The sequence below is a fragment of the Eubalaena glacialis genome, chromosome 4 (genome assembly GCF_028564815.1).
Source record: "Eubalaena glacialis isolate mEubGla1 chromosome 4, mEubGla1.1.hap2.+ XY, whole genome shotgun sequence".
NCBI lineage: Eukaryota > Metazoa > Chordata > Mammalia > Artiodactyla > Balaenidae > Eubalaena > Eubalaena glacialis.
In genome coordinates, this window is record NC_083719.1 from 115771960 (window position 1) to 115785975 (window position 14016).

A 14016-nucleotide genomic window follows, 5' to 3' on the forward strand; every position below is an offset into this window, starting at 1 on the left:
GTGCCTATGTCAACAATTGCCTTCACTAAGATTATTTTAAAGATCTTTACAAGGCAATCCTTTTTATAAACTTGCTTACAAAGGATTTACATGGTGGCAGTGAGTCTCCACATGCTCAAAACTGCTAGAAGCTGCAATAATGAAAAGACCTAGAGCTTTTGGAAAAACGAAAGGAATTAACAAAGCAGAAACTGCTCAAAAGAGCTCTCCACTAGACACAGAGCTGACTGACCTATGTGATAGCTTTTCCAAAACTGCAACTTCTACCCACAACCTGATGTTTTCCACTTAACTTGGTTACACACACACACACACCAAAAAAAAAAAAAAAAAAGTTAGCTGTTTCAGGGGTTCCCAAGTACAACACCAGGTTCAGAGATGAACTAAAAAGAACTCACAGAACTCAGTACTGCTAAGTCTTACACTCACAGATAAAGTTTATTACAGACACATAGTGAAGATACACAGTAGGATCATTTGGAGAAAAGACACAGACAATCTGGAGGAACCCAAGTGCAGGCCTCTTTATGCTCTCTCTGACCATGAGGGGTCACACAATACACTTGTGTGTCATGTTTCTGCTCAAGGACAAAGTACTCCCAAGTTTTACAGGTACCCACTGCCTAGCACCTATCAAAACTCTAGAGTCCCAGAAGGAAGGCGGTATTTAGCATAAATCATACTGCTTGCACAGTCTAGACACCATGAACCACCTTCATCAGTTAGGGAACAGTGGGAACACTCCCTAAATCCAAGTGCCCAGGCAAGGGCCAATCTTGCAAGTAGTTCCTTCTAAAGACAGCATATCACAATTAAAGATTCATTTCAGCCAAAAAGAATAATCTCTCTCTCCAAAAAGCAGGTGCCTATAATAGAATTAAAGAGATTGTGGGTCTTTTTACACCTTAATCCAAATTGTTCTGATTGCTTTTCTCATAAACCCTCATCGAAACCAACCTTAACAACTAAAGGAATAGAAATTTTGTTCTAAGAAAGAGAAAATCAGAGAGAATCTTTTAAAATTCAAGGCAGATCATGATCCTCCTCTGCTCAAAACCGTGAAATGGTTCACCAATCATGTGGTAAAAGCCCAAATCCTTACAACAGTTTACAAAGCCCTTTCTTTTGTGATCAGCTACTCCTTTGCTTCTCTTCCCTCAACTCCAGCCACCCTGACCAACTTGCTCTTCCTCAAAAAGTCCAGGCACAATCCTGCCTCAGGGCTTTTGTTCTTCCTAAGCCTCTCCCTGGAATGCTGTTCCCCTAAACATCTACACTGCTCACTCCCACATTTCCTTCAAGTCTCTGTTCAAATGCCACTTTCTCAGAGAGAACTACCCATATCACCGCATTTTAAATTGCACTACCTTCACAAACATCCTGCCCTGCAGCACTCCCAGCTCCTTACCCTAATTTTTCTATACCACACATCATTTTCTAAATATCATAGAATTTATTATGCTTCATTATCTATCTCCCCCCACTAAAATATAAGCTCTACTGAGGGCAAGGATTTTTGTCTCTTGTTCACTGCTGCATTTCCAGCTGAATCACGAAGGAGAGAAGTCATACATTTAACCTGACATAGTAGGAGACAGGGAGACACTGAATTTCAAACAATGTGGGAAAGCTCATGACGGGTGGGGAGAGTAACTTAGTGCAAATGGCTACATCTTCAAGTTTGGTGGTGCCTGGGAGATCAAGTCACTAGAAAACGTGGAAGCGATTTTTTTTCACTGAAAGGATGACAACAGATGGCACAAACAGGGTTATTAAAGAGTTTTAATAAAAGGAACTATTTACAAGGATGTGGGCACAGTTAAGGAAAACCAACAAGGTTTGGTGAACCATCTTGGGGCTAGAAAAAGGGAGCCTGAAGTAGCAATAGGATGGAGTGGTTACCAGAAGCCAGAAAAGACCCAGAGCTGTAAGGGAGGGCCACTGGAGCAGACCTGTAGCCCCCGATAACCTGTTTGCTGAGTATGTGTACTTGGGCGACAGGGGGAACAAATATCTTGACCTCACCTTTCTGTCACTCTCCAGACCTCCTGTTGGTTTCTCCCACTGTCCAAACTCAACAGGAAGCCAAAGAAGAGAGTATACAGTTCTTTAAGAATCAACCTTCCAAGAACACAAAGCGAGGAACAGAAAGGTATGGAGTGAAACAGGAAGGGCAAAAAGAGAATATCCAGTAGAGACAACCATTTTGTAAAGCTATCTGCAAAAGACACAGTGCTTCAATGTGTTTACCAGCATCTTCAACTTGCTATGTTCAAACCTTCCTTCTAAATCGCCTCTTCCCATTTTCGGTGACATCACCGTCCTCCTACTCACACAGCAATTCTGATTCAACTACTCCCTCTTCCTTATTCCCCCCCATATCCGATCATTTGCCAATTATACTTTCACAACTTCCCTCAAATTCCCTTTCAGTCTATTGCCAGTACTACTTCTTTGTTCATGCTCTCATTTTCTTATCTGGTTAACATCAGCTGTCTTAGAGGCCTTACCACCTGAAACATCACTCAAATGCCATCTATTATACTCAGTATTATTGATTAATCTTTCTAAATTACAGTCTCACTACCTTTAGTGACTTCCACCGACAGCCAGATAGACTACTCAAAGACCTCAGTAATATGGTCCCGACTTTTCCCAATTTATTTCCCACAACTCTCCTTTACCCTTAATACAAATTAGCCACTTGTATTTGGAAGCTTCATTTGTAAAGGAAGTTTTGTGCAGACTATGGCCATTGGAATCAGTCAGACTTGGATTCAACTCCCAGCTCAATCATTTCACCAGCTGGGTGGCCTTGGGAAAGTTTCTTAACCTTTCTGAGATGAGCTTCAGCTACCTTACCTGTGAAGCAGAAGGTTACTGAATGGATCCAGTGAGAACATTTGTAAATGTACTTAGCACAATGTTTAGCACAGAGTAGGCATAGTTCTCTGTATATGCCCCATATCTCTGCCTATTTGTCCCTCTACCTGAAATTACCTCTTTCTCCCCTCACCTTCTCTATGTGGCCAATTTTTTAAGTTAAATACCACATCTTCCACAATGCTTTTCCTGATCTTTCTTCCTACCTGGAAGTCACTCTCAACACATTATTTATATCTTTCTTATAATAACAAATAAACGCACATAGCTAACACGGTTCTTATCTCTCCTACTAGAGTTGAAGCAGCAGAGGTATAGAGGGTTCCCACATCCAAGCTCACCCAGCAAATCAAGAGCAAGGCCTAGGTTAAAAACCAAACCTCAGATACTGAGTGCTCTACGGACTACATACGCATGTCACTACTTTAAGATAGTTATTCATTCACCTCGTTAACTTTGCAAATACCTTGTGGTTGAGGTGGGGGTGAAAAAAAGGTACACCTTTTGCTAGTCAGTCACATCCCTTATCAGAAGTCATAATATTAAAATTACTATATACCAGAGATGATAGTATGCCCTTTACATGTATTCTTTCACTGAATTCCTTCAACAACTCTGTGAGACAGGTATTAACAGTAGTCTCTCCTTTTTAAAGACAAGGAAACTGAGGTTCAGGCCAATTAGCTCAAGGTCATGGAACAAGGTGACCGGGTCAAGAAAAGAACCTGTTCTACTTGATACCAAAATTTATGTCCTTAAGGACTATGAAATACTAAATCAGATGCCTACTGAGGCAAATTACATTTGCAACATAAGCATCAAAGAAAAAAATATACCTTTCATATGGTATCCAAATAACAAGTAACCAATGAAGGAGTGAGACAATTTTAATCAGAGGATATATACTAAATGACAATGGGACTAACTCCAATTTGTTTGTATGGTGTGAACAATCTGAGATGATGCCTCGATGCTGAAAAGGATGCAAGATTTCAAAAGAAACAGAATTCCCAACAGAATGCAAGTTACATGAAGACAGGAACCGTGTTAGACTCACAGCTGTGTATCTCCAGATCCTAGATGTGTTTTGCATGAAGAAGGTAATCAATACCTAATGAAATTGACAGTGAACACTGGGAAATAAGCATACTGTCCAAATGGTACAAGTTCACATCAGATAATTTTAGAGCAGGAGACAATGACACAAACCCATTACAGGTAGATTTTTTTTTTTTTTTTTTTTTTAAGCAAACCTTACAAAGTGGTAAAAGAATCAAAGAGGCCAAAGAAAATCTGCCTGAGTAAAGAATGGAGCACAGAACTAAAAAAAAAGGAATCTTCTTGAATCCTTTTTTCCTCTCTGAAGATTCAAATCATTCAGCTCCAGGTGCAAGTTTAAAAAGTATATGGAATAGGTCAGTACATAAGAGACTCAACTGCCCTTTTTAGTCTTCCTAATATGGGATTCCTTTCTCAGAAGCAGCTTTCTGATATCTTTTTTATGATAAATGTTTTATCTGGTAGCATTTAACTTCTCATTTAGGAAGAATCTGAAGTTCACGCACAAGTAGGCTCCAAATGTCAAAGACTAATTTTCCCAAACCAGTTGCGTGCCCCTCTTGAAAATGAGCAATAAATCATATTTTCCAACGAGATACTTCCACACATTATATTTAGTAAGAGACTGTATTTAAGCACCAAGAACATTCAGGATGTGCTAAACTCAAATTCAATTTGAAGCTAATAATTCATGCCCACTTATTATTCTTCAAACTAACCCTGCCTCCCCACAAATTATACAACTGTTAATTTTTAAAACAAAATTTACAGTACATATTAAGCTTTCAATTATAGCAAATTAAGTTTTATCAGAAATTGTTTACTGCAAAAGTTACTAACAAAACTATATTTTAAAATCAGCTAATAAGTCAAAATATAGGGAAGACATATTAAAGGAAGAAAATGGAAGAATAGTGAGAATACTGTTAACTATGGCTTAATAAAGGGGGTCTCCAAACTATGAATTACACTCCTTATGGAAATATTCATTAATATAGTGATCATCACTTCCCATTTAAGATCTCAACTGATTTGTATTTCTATCACTGAATATGTCCCATCTCCCTTAAGCTGATTCTATTAATGCTTAGCAAAAATCGTGAGTCATAAAATAATGCAAAATAAAAATGGATGATGTGCTTCTAAAGTCTTCGTGGTCCAGCAATCTAAGAAAAAACTGTAAGGAGCCCAATATATCATGCTGTGTTTTGGCATAAGTTGTGGAACACCCTTTGCCAACTCATCTACCTAGTCCTAATGTCAAGACTAGTCCAAATGTTAACATTTTTCTTGACCCACAAAAAGTCATCACTACCGCTCATACCTATCTCTGACTAAAATGTTCCCACTCTATCATGATTATTTAAATTCCCGCTACTCAAACAAAACCTATGGGTACCTTGTGAGCATGGGCTGATCCTCTTTGGTACATTGCAAATTGCAACACAAGCCCTGCAAAAGTAGTTTTAAATTATAATCAGAGAAAATATGGAAACATGCTAATCAATAAATTAGTGCCTCTCTACTATAGAATACCACAGTTATATGAGACAGAGCTATATGTACAGATATGGGTGTCTTTGAAGTTAATATATATATGTATGAATGTATGACATGACTCAATTAAGTTAATATATATATATGTATGTATATATAAAATGACTCAATTCTTGTTCCTAAAAAAAGATAAATGTACCTCCCTGCAAATAAGAACTAGAAGTAGACAAACTGTTAACATAGGTTATCTACAGGTACTGGGAGAAAACAGGAAGGAACAATATAATGGTCTTCATAGGCCATTAACTGTTTTATCACATATAATCTAGCTTTGAAGTTTTTCAGTAAAATGTTTTAGTTGAATATACCCTAAGGCTTTAACAATGCTGCCAATGAGCATGTCTCCTTCCCTGAATATACACTGAGAACTAAAAAATACATGATACCAGAGAACTGCTGCATTCTCATTATCTAGCGCATTTAACTCTAAGGTAGCCATCTCATCAATAAGTGTGTATGTGATGAGGAAGAACATGACGTGCAACAAGAACAATCACTGCATTATTTGTAACAGCAAGAGAAGGAAGAAGCCTCATGTCCATCAACAGCTATGGTACAGCCATGCTATGGAACATTATACAGGCATTAAAAAGGATGAGAAAGGTCTATTTGCCCTGATATAATGTCGATATACATATAAACTGCAAAACTATATAATCCTACTTTTAAAAATTAATGCAGGTACATACAAAAAAGATCTAGCTGAACATACGCCTATTAACAAGGATTATCCTTGAGAAGAGAGTTTGCTCATATTGGCAGGGTTTTTACTCATTCTTTGTTTAGTCTGGTTTACAAGCAGTTATTTAAGTATTTAATTCTACTAATTTTTGAAAATACACCAGCCTCAAGAAGATTCAGTAACATTTGTTTCTTCTATTTCCTAGTAATACTGGTATTTTCTGTGACTTGAAATACAATCCAAATATGCAGTATTATACTTTTTAAAATAACACAGAAGGGACTTTTTATTGGAAAAAAATTTACAATGTATGTTCACTTTTAATAGAAAGCATTAGACAAAGGCACAGCAATGTAATCTGCAATAAGACACTAAGGAAAAGGCATTGTCTTACACTGGTTTAGAGGCAATCTTTGTTGCCCTGCTTCAGAAAAAAAATAAAGCCTTCTAAAACAGGGAAAAGAAATAATTTTTCCCAGTGACCAAAATCTTAACACTGACTCAGTAAGTTGGTTAAAATGGAAGAAAGAGACTTACCTCTTCTAAGTGCAAATACTGTCTTTTGGGGAATAATCCTTACATTATCTAGATGTAATTTTGCTTAAATCAATTCAACATCCAAATGCCCACTTTCAATCAGCAAAGACATACAACGTTTAAAATGCAAATTCTCAAATTTGAGAAAATTAAGCACACTTAAAAGATACATAAGCCTACAAATCAAATAACTGACACTGCCATTTCTGGTCTTGAGGGAAATAATCATAAATAGCAAATTCTTAGGTATCCTCAATCCTTTAAACTTGCTTAAAAATAAAAATTCATTGTGAAGGTTTAAATATGAAATCTGTGTTCTAAATCACTAAGTTATAGGAGGAAACAATCAGTATATCATCCTGATTTGTTATCACTATGAACGTTAACCATTTGCAAGCTTTTTAATATCTGAAATTACTATCAATCTTTTAAACCACCAGCACAACTAATGATTACCATTGACTTTATACTAAAAACACTGTAAATGCAAAAGTTCTTCACGATAGGGAGACAAAAAGAAAAGGTTCGTTTTTATTTTTCTAATCTTTCAAATTAAAAATTTGATTCAAATCAGTATTGAATATAATTTCAAATTATATTCAATACTGATTCGGTTCTGTACCACCTCCTCCCATGAAGTCTTAATTAAATTTGAAGTAATAATGTTCAGATAGTTCTTACAGGTGAAAGAAATTAAAACATAAGAATAAATAAGTCCCACATGCCAAAAATGCTTGCATAAAATTAACAAGAGGAATGCCGGGAAGACTAAATACCACTACTTTTTCCTTCACTAAATACCAATCCAGATTATAAATTTGTAAAGGTATATACATGACAATGAAGTGGTAATATACCATGAACAGAACGCTGTCATTTTTCTAATTAAGAGAAAATCCTTTAACGTAATTTTTTTTACAAGTCACTATGTTGGAAATACAAAATGACAGTAACCTTATTACTTTGAAAACCCTCCAAAAGGTGGACTATTCCAATTGAACCAGAAGAAACAGATCTTCTCCTTAAAACTGAGTAAAATACAAGCAGAGTAATAATTATGATAAAAAATTTACACATATCATTTTCTGTATCTTAGAGGACCCCCCCCAAAAGCTGGACCAAATTACCACATGAAGAAAGGCAGTATGATGCATTTTACTAAGAGTAAAAAACAGAAATTTAAGCAAATTTTAAAACCATGTGAGTGCAAAATTTGACTATATTGCTTATTTATTCAATAGGCAAAAATAACTATCCCATTTGTTGTAGAGGTACTTAAGTATTTGTACCAAGTATCAGCTACCCTTTGTCAAAGTGACTACTAAGCAGCCTTAAGCATCTTAGCAATCTTGACCGTTCTTCCTGTCTCCTGAAAGCAGAACCCTAGCAATTAGAAAAAAAAATTTTTGGCAAGAATTAAATCTTAATATACAGCAACAAGAATTAAGAGAAAAAGGGTCAATATATTTTTTTGCTTTAAAGCCCAGTAATCTCTCTTCAGAAAGCTTAATACAGCTAGCTTTGGGCTTTCAACCACAAAACTCCAGTCGAATATTTTACCATAACATTAAATCAAAATGTAGGTACTAGATTAATAGGTACTCTGAACCCAACCACCAGGTTATACATACTCTCACTCAATCATGTAAAGAATTGAATTCTTTATTTGTGATATCCATAAACGTTGCTATTCTATATGTCTATCCAGGAAAGCAATTTTCTCCTGTATCACTGTTTTGTTTTGCTTTTTATAAACAACAACTTGAATTCTATTGCATGAAAGGGCTACAAATATACATTTGTTAACCAAGCAGAAAACACAGATATTTTGCTTTACAACTTGCACCTAAGATACCAGTACACGAAGCTGGTTCATTAGTCGTCATAGCAATATGGGGCCACTGCCCAAGCTATGCATAGCAGTTTACATTTTCAAATCTCATGTAGAAAGGGCAATTGTGATATTGACTGTTAACTACATTCCTGTAAAACCCATCTTAGTTACAAGTAAATGTATAACCAAAGTCTGCACAGATTTTTGATGGCAAAACTTCTTAATCTGACGCAACTGTCCTAAACAAGTTTTTAAACGAATTGTTTTGCAGATATACTGCCATTCTGCCAATAGATGGTGCCACAAAGGTTGGGGGAAGGATTTCCGTAAGGACAACAGTTCAGCTAGAGGGGAAAAAGAAAAACCATCTAAACCTGCTCTGAAAATACAAAAACGCTTTTAGTTTGAGGATAAAACATAACCCTTATTTGTAACCATTCATTACAGACAAACCAGTAAGAGGGATGAAACTAGGCCAAATGAAATTTTTTAAACAGTTTATATGAATGAAAACACATGCTTAATACAAGCTATTTCTTTAGAACTACACGGTACATACTTTGAGGTAAATTCTCATAGAAAGAAGTGATCAACCATGTCAAGATGATAAGCAAATTATTTAGTACAAGAGATGGATGCAAAGAAACTAAAAATTTTAAAAAGCCACATCCACCACTTCAAAAGTTTTACCTGTAAGGGATAAAATTCAACACGTCACTACCAGGGCAACAGCAAGAAGAAAAAAAAAAACAACCCACAGGACCTTTTAAAAGTTTCTCGAAGTACACATCAAGAATTAAGAATTAACAAGAAAATTTTTCAACTAACATCCCTTAAAACGGTACGGAATGGATCCTAGAAAAAAATGTTAGACATGTACGGTCAAACACAATGATTTATTAAAAATAAAACGTAAAAATGATTTTTGTACATATGCTTCCAAATTTCGGGCATGGGATCCAAAGAGATTTCATAGAAAACGCTGTAGCCAGATATCAAGTCCTTACAACAAAGTAAACTAACCCGCCCAACCCCCGCCCAAGTTTTGCTACAGAATCAGCAAGTTCACTCCCTCCCCCCAAAAAAAACACAAATTAAAACAAGACATCTTGCTAGTATAAAAACGACCAAGGTCCAAGTAATAATAAAAAAATAGAGTCCATCAATGACTGTAACACAAAAATGTGTATGTGGGGCCAAGTCCATCTTCAGAGGGAGACAAGGGAGGTGGCAGGCAAACAGGGCAACACCCCCAAGGGTGAGCAGCCTTAGAAGTGGCTTCCCCAAGGGCAAAATGGGGAAGGCGGTGGGAGGGGAAAGGACTTAGGAATCGACCCTAGTTGGGTGGTTGAAAACAGCTACCCCTATAGCCACTCCCAGGCATTAAAAAAATTTTAGAAGGAGCTGCCTCCATACCCACCCCCACCGCCATAGCCACCTCTGTAAGGTCCACTGTTACTGCGACCTCCCCAGCTGCTGCCTCCTCCACCGCCGCCGCCGCCGCTCTTCATGGGCCCATAGGACGACTGGTGCTGGCTGTAGCTACCGAAGCCGCCGAAGCCGTTACCGTAGTCGCTTCCACCGTAGGACGAACCGCCTCCGCCGCCTCCGTAGGCGTTGTAGCCGCCGCCGCCGCCGTAACCACCATAGCTGTTGTAGCCGCCGCCGCCCTTAGACAGGCCGTTCTGGTCACGACCACCGCCCCGACCCCGGCCGCCCCGGCCGCCCCGGGAGGAGCGGGAGCCGCCTCCGCCCCCACCGGAGTGGATATCCTCCTTGGGGACAGCCTTCTTCACCTCCACGCGATGGCCCTGGATCGGATGGAACTTGACCACCGCGGCCTTGTCTGCCGCGTCGTGATTCTGAAAATACACGAAGCCGAAACCACGCTTCTTGCCGGACTGCTTGTCGGCAATAATCTCGGCCTTTTCCACGGTGCCAAACTGCGAGAAGTGCTCTATCAGGTCGCCCTCCGCCACGTCTCCCTTAAGGCCTCCGACAAAGAGCTTCTTCACCTTGGCGTGGGCACCGGGCCGGGCCGAATCCTCCCGGGACACCGCCCGCTTCAGCTCCACCGTGTTGCCGTCCACGGCATGGGGCGAGGCGGCCATGGCGGCATCGGCCTCCTCCACATTGGAGTAGGTCACGAAGCCAAAGCAACGGGAGCGCTTGGTCTGGGGGTTCACCACCACCACGCAGTCCGTCAGGGTCCCAAAGGCCTCAAAGTGGCCGCGCAGGCCCGACTCACTCGTCTGCACGTTGAGGCCGCCGATGAACAGCTTACACAGCTGGGAATTCTCCATCTCCACGGCCCGGGCCTTCCCCCCGCCCTGCGAGCTCCGAGGTTTCGCCGTCGCCGTTATCGTTGGCTAAGGCTTCTTCACAGCTTGGGCCCAGCCGTCGCTGGAGCCGCCCCCGCCGGTCACCGACGGGGAAGGGAAGAAGGGAAGGGAAGGGAAAGAGGAAGAGAGGAAGGGGAAGGGAAGGGGAAAGGTGCCGGCTAGAGGACGAGCCGAGGAGACTCGAAGGAAAGCGAGGCCGCCGCTACCGCCACCTCCGCTCCCCTATCTGGGCACCACACAAAGAGGCCGCTGAACGCGCGCGCACCCTCGCCGAGGCGTGCGTCACCGCGGACGTACGACAGCCCAGGGCTGCCCGCCAATCCCCGCCTCGCTCTCATTAGTCCCGCCTACCGCGCTGCCGCGCCGCTCTAGGTCACGGACTCCCCGCCCTCCGCGGTCTATTCAAGCAATCGGCCTGCGCTGCTCCTGCCACCGCTTCTACCGCCCCGCTTTCACCCCCGGGATCCTCAGTGCGCCCTGACTAGGGACTCTCCCTGCCCTTAGCGAACCTTTGCGATTCATTTGCCCCCAGCCCCGCGGCTGTTCCCGGTGATTTTCCCCCTCCCCTAGCCGTATCCCCTCCCCAACCTCCGCAGTGGCGTTCGCGCCAGCCCCTTGAGAGACGTGTCAGCTCGGCCAATCACGGCGATCCGTTCGCATCCACTTCCGTTTTCGGCAGCTGCTGGACGGGCGCGCTCCCCGGTGCGCGCTGGCCCCGGCGCCCCTAGTGTGCAGAGCTCGCTTGCCACCGCCGCGCCTCCTCTCGCCCTGGGCTGGCCGCGGGGTGGGAAGGGGGGGTGGGGTCGAGCCGGGGACGCGCTGGGGGCCGTTCCCAACGGATGCGGCCTGGGGCGCCACGCGCGGGCTTTTCGAAAACTTGACTGTTGGGGTTGCGGGTCTGGATTTACTTGCCGTGTTTCGGCCGGGCTGCTATACCTGGCGTCCTCGCCCCTCCCGTCCGCACAAAGATGGAGGGAAGAGGCCTAGTCGGGCAAGGCGGTTATTAACCGTTTATAGTGGGCCCGAGCGGCGATTAGACTAAAACGCCGGCACGTGGCCCTGCGCAAAAGAGAGCCCGAGGCCATGTGAAGGACAGCAGCGTGCCTCCAGACTTTCCGACCAAGGCGTGGCGCGAAACCCCCGCCACCCCTAGGCCGTCCGTGAAGCCCTCCCGCGACACCTCTCTCAGCCTCCCTTCGCGCATTCAGACAGAGGACATTTTCATATTACCCTAGTGTACACATCTTTTTATATGTTTACGTGATCTGTGCGAGCTTCCTTCCCAACTAAAACGTTAGGTTTTTAAAGGCGTTTCCAATCGGACTGGGAGCCGAGGGAGTTAAACACATGAACACTGTATGTTAAGTATTACGCACCCCTGAGAACTGCCTTACGGACCCAGATGGGAATGCAAGAAAGTTACAGTGGCTTCCATTTATTGAACCTTTTGTGTGCCAAGCAAGATACAAGGAGTGCGACGCGGTGTAAGACATGTGACCGAAAGCCCAAAAACCATGTGGTAAATTAGAAGAGGAATTCCTCACTGTATCCTGGAATGGAATGTATTCAGAAATGATTAAAGAGGTAGAAATTGCACTGAATCACAGAGTCAAAGGCTAGATAAGATTTCTATAGGGAGTTTATCCGAACAAAATCTGGAGGAAATTTATAAGCTCCCAGGGACAATGAGTGGACCAGTTTGACTGGATCAGGAGGTTTTTGATAGAAAAAAGTAAAATAAGGGTCTTGGTATTATGGAATGTTTTGAAATTTAGATTAAGGAGTATGAATATTATTTCAAAGGCGTATAGATAGGCTTCAAAGTTTGGGGACAATCTACAGTCTGGCTCTAACACCTACTAACCATGTGACCATCGAGTTGTGTGACTTAAGACAGGTCACCTAACCTTTTTAAAATTAAATTATAAGCTTTATTATCTGAAAATCAGAACATAAAACAACTACCCAGTGTGGTAAAAATTAAATGAGATTCTGCATGTAAACGCAGAGCACAGTGCCTGGCACATAGTAAGTGCTCAATTTATCTAATAAATACTATACCGAGTGCTGGGAACAGGGCAGTAAACAATAGACAAAAATCTCTGCCCTCATGGAACTTACATTCTTGTGGGGAGAAGCAGACAATAAATAAGAATGGTATACAGCATGTTAGATAGTGATAAGTGCCATTGAAAAAATTAAAAGAGAAGGACAATAGGAAACTACTACCTTGTCATTACAAAACACAATTCAGGTATGTCAGAATTTGCTAACCAACTGATAAAGAATGAGGAAAATAAAAGCATTCCAGTCTGGAATCTGGAAGCCAAAAACTGCAGAATAGAACTAGAAAAATCTAACAAAAGAAACTATTTTGGAGGAAGTGGGGGAGATGATGAACATAATTGTTAATGTTTAAGGTGATACTGGGATATTCATGGGGCAGTGTTTTCTGGGATGCCCAACACTATAGCTCAGATGAGAGATTAGACCTGAAGAAATTTATTTTAGAGTCATCCAAATAAATGTAAAACAGTAAAAGGTGAATTTCTGAAAGAGAATAAGACCATAACTTATTTTTCCATCTAAACTGTAAATTCTAAAGTAAGTTTTTTCCTACATTGTTTTGAAATAATCCTCCATACCACCTTATTGAGGACCCATTATTTTAATTTCTATTGACTAGGAAAGCTTCAAAGAACTGTATGTCTAGTATAAGCCTTACATATAGAAGGGTAGCCATGATGGGAAACAACACAAGCATGTCTGAGAGACATTTAGAAAGCCAGGATAAATGCAAGATAATTAGGATGTTAGATTCTTTTCAGAGATTAGATTGGTAAAGGTAGGGACAGTGAATAAGCAGTGTTTATAAACACTTAAATGATGCTGTCGCTTTCCTACCCCTCAGATCATTCAGGACAAAAACATTTTTTTTTTCTACTTTACCTTTTAGATCATTGCCTGAGTATGGTTCTTGGCTTTACCTTGCTTACAGGTATGTCAGCCTTCCAAAACAAAAAAGTTTAAAAATATAACTGAAATTTAGACAACCTTCGTTTTCCATCCCTCCTGCAAATGTGATTACAAAAACCTAATTGAATATGGTGTTTAAACAACTC

At 41.0% G+C, this 14016-nt stretch overlaps 1 protein-coding gene across 1 annotated transcript; it reads right to left on the reverse strand.

The window, feature by feature from the left end:
* Positions 1–9429: 9429 nt before the first annotated feature.
* On the reverse strand, positions 9430–11159 carry HNRNPA0 (heterogeneous nuclear ribonucleoprotein A0). Its single transcript, XM_061189625.1, has one exon. It carries the CDS (start codon positions 10853–10855, stop codon positions 9947–9949), a length of 909 nt encoding a protein of 302 aa, XP_061045608.1. The 5' UTR covers positions 10856–11159; the 3' UTR covers positions 9430–9946.
* Positions 11160–14016: the final 2857 nt, after the last annotated feature.

Bases quoted from the DNA above. Each gene is read 5' to 3' on its own strand.
- HNRNPA0 (XM_061189625.1), bottom strand. From the start codon at position 10,855: ATGGAGAATTCCCAGCTGTGTAAGCTGTTCATCGGCGGCCTCAACGTG.